At 44.3% G+C, this 2925-nt stretch overlaps 1 protein-coding gene across 1 annotated transcript; it reads right to left on the bottom strand.

Annotated features, from left to right (window-relative positions):
* Positions 1-450: 450 nt before the first annotated feature.
* On the bottom strand, positions 451-846 carry LOC110794730 (uncharacterized). Its single transcript, XM_021999690.1, has one exon. It carries the CDS (start codon positions 844-846, stop codon positions 451-453), a length of 396 nt encoding a protein of 131 aa, XP_021855382.1.
* Positions 847-2925: the final 2079 nt, after the last annotated feature.

Here is a 2925-nt window from a genome sequence, read left to right as displayed (position 1 = left end):
TGAACATATCACCATTGAAGTTACGACCCGAGTTCGAACCTTGACCAGAATTCCCACCCTTGTGATTCTTTTTCCTTTTTACCCCTTACCACCTGACTTACCACCTCCATTACGATTACCCCCACCACCACCAGAAGTCGCCGGTGACTACGACTGGGCCAAAGAAGGCAGCAGAGCGGTGGAGGGGTTGTTGCTATCCTGCTCGGAAAGGCGTCCCATTCGATCCAAATCGAGAGTAGAGCACGCCTCATCAAAGGATGGCAACGGAGATGTTTGACGGATTATGGTGGCAATGGTACGATACTCAGGATCAAGCTTACCCACCAATTGGAGTACGAGCCTCTCCTCGGAGACCGGATGACCAAGAGCCGCAAGTTGATCAGCTATGGTTTTCAGCGCCTGACAGTACTCGTCTAATGAAGCAAAACTCGACATCCGAACATTGCCAAATTAATTTTCCAGTAGAACCACACGAGTCCCCTTATTATCCTGAAAAATCTTGCAAAGCCTATTCCAAATATCCATGGCACTAGTATTATCATCGAGCACCTTAAGGAGGAGGTCCTTCAAAATTGTGCCATACAACCACTGGAGAACGATGGCATCCAACCGATCCCATAAGTCGTCGTCCATGTCCTTAGGCTTCGTAACCTTTGGATCGATGTGATTCAGAACCATATAAACCTTAGCGGTATTGCGGAACAACGTCGCCCATGGTGAGTATTGAACGTTGTCAACATCAAGAGTGAGAGGAATTAAGGCGTTCACATTGGTAGCATTAAGGGCTGGATGATAAGCATTGACGAGGGTGGGGTGAGGATATTCAGAGTCGTCAGAGCCAGCCATGGGAGAAGATAATAGAAAAGAAGAAGAGAAAAGTAGAAAGCAGCGGAAGAAAAGGAAAAACATCCTAGGGTTTAAGCTGTGATACCATGTAAGTTTAGATAGAATCTCCCTTGAGGAGGCTATGCATTGATATTCAAGTATATATAGTTTACAAAGTCAACTAGGGTTTACACCTTACTATATTTACAATACTAAATATGGAACAATAATATTTACATATTATTGTGTCTAACAGGAGGGTTCCTCTAGCTTCTTGCTAGGTGATCCTTCGTTCTCGAAGGTTTTCTTGCTCGAATTATCTCGAGTTTCTGGCTAATCATGACAACTATGGCAGAGGAAAACACCACCCCATTATATCTGCAGCACGAATCTAACAAGGAGGATAGCGACCAGGAGGTTAAATGAATAGTTGAAGGTGAAGAAGAAGAGGAGACAAAAGTCGCACTAGGAGTTGTAGGACGAATATGGATAGAAAGAAACGTTAACTTGAATGCCCTAATTGCCCAAATGCGTCGAGTTTGGAATCCGAAGCATGGAATGGAGGCCAACTGCATTGATAAAAATCTTTTCTTTTTTCAATTCCATCATTGGAAAGACAAGGAACATGTCATGGAAGAGAAGCCATGGAACTTTGACAGACATACTCTGGCGCTGAGTGATGTCCCCGGTGGCTGCAAGCCGTCAGAGATCTCTTTACACAAAGCTCCGTTCTGGGTGAGGATATCGATCTACGATTTACCCCTGGCTGGCCGAATTAGTGAAGCAAACGCTAAAAAGATTGGGGACAAGGTAGGCTCTTTCATAGCGGTGGATAAAACTGACGTAGTAGGGATAAACAAGTCCCTGCGCAGTCGTTCACTGATTGATCTTCTTAAGCCTCTTAAGAAGGAAATCACTTTGAAGATGAGGGGGGGAGATTGAGGGGAAGTTTGTGGTAAAGTACGAAAAGTTTCCGCTTGTGTGATATTTTTGTGGACGGCTAGGGCATAGGGAGAAGGACTGCAACGAGGAAACACAATAACCGAAGCTAAAAAGGATGTACAATGACAAAATCCGTGCATCACCATGGCTTGTTAACAAAGGAGAAGTAGAGGAGGAAACAGCGGGTTGAGTAGCTGTGCTAGGAGGTTTTTCTTCAAGAAGGAGAAGTCGTATGTTAAGGAAAAGGAGAACGTAACAGAGGTGATAAGGCAGTTAGAAGATGTTTGCCTAAGCATAAACAACACAGATAAGGGAGGTGGGAAGACCAATCAGGAGGGGCAGAACTTTAAACCAACTAGAACCACTGCCCAACCGACCAGGGAGGAGGAAACGAACACAGGGGACGTAGAGAAGACGGAAGGCCAACAAGCTTTAACCTTCGCAATAGGGAGTAGTAACCCCATACCAAAGTCAAAACTGCGTAAGGTTCTGAAGGTGCAGAGACGTAGTTCTGTAGGGTTGAATGAGAATAATGTTTGTGGTAAATGAAAATACCTCATGGAGATAGATGGGGAAGCAGACGAGGACGGAGATAGTGAGGGAAAGAAACCAAAGGCAGTAATTACAACTGAAGAACAGGCGCACTATACTAAAGTAGTGGAGGTTGCATCGCAACCCCGCGAACAACAATGATCGACCTTGCTTGGAACTGTCGGGGATTGGGGAGTCCCCGGGCATGCACTCAAGGGTGTTATTCGCATAGAACATCCCCACTTTGTATTCCTCTCGCATACAAAGTTAAAAGTTAAGGAGTGGGAAAGTGTTAGTGAAGGAAATAATGCCCTTGGTCCAAGTATGCATTTAATGGTAAGTCTAATAAATGCGGTTCAGTATTAATTATACAAGCTAATAATTCAGTGAGATCAGGTGAACTGTATGCCTACCTAGAGGCCGCTTCAGTTCAAGTGGATTAATGATATTAATCCACAGCTTACTCTTGACTGAACCCGTAGGGTCACACAAATAGTACGTAAACGGATCAAGTATTTAATGGAATTAAATACTCCATCTATGGATATTCGGAATCGACGGATCTTGGTTCCAGTGGGAGCTGAGATCGTCAAAGGCAAATAATGAATACTCCAGAAACGATGATAT

This window comes from Spinacia oleracea, chromosome 4 (assembly GCF_020520425.1).
Source record: "Spinacia oleracea cultivar Varoflay chromosome 4, BTI_SOV_V1, whole genome shotgun sequence".
NCBI classification, from domain to species: domain Eukaryota; kingdom Viridiplantae; phylum Streptophyta; class Magnoliopsida; order Caryophyllales; family Amaranthaceae; genus Spinacia; species Spinacia oleracea.
The sequence above is the reverse complement of the archived record's forward strand: the minus strand, read 5'-3'. Positions and strand labels throughout refer to the sequence as shown.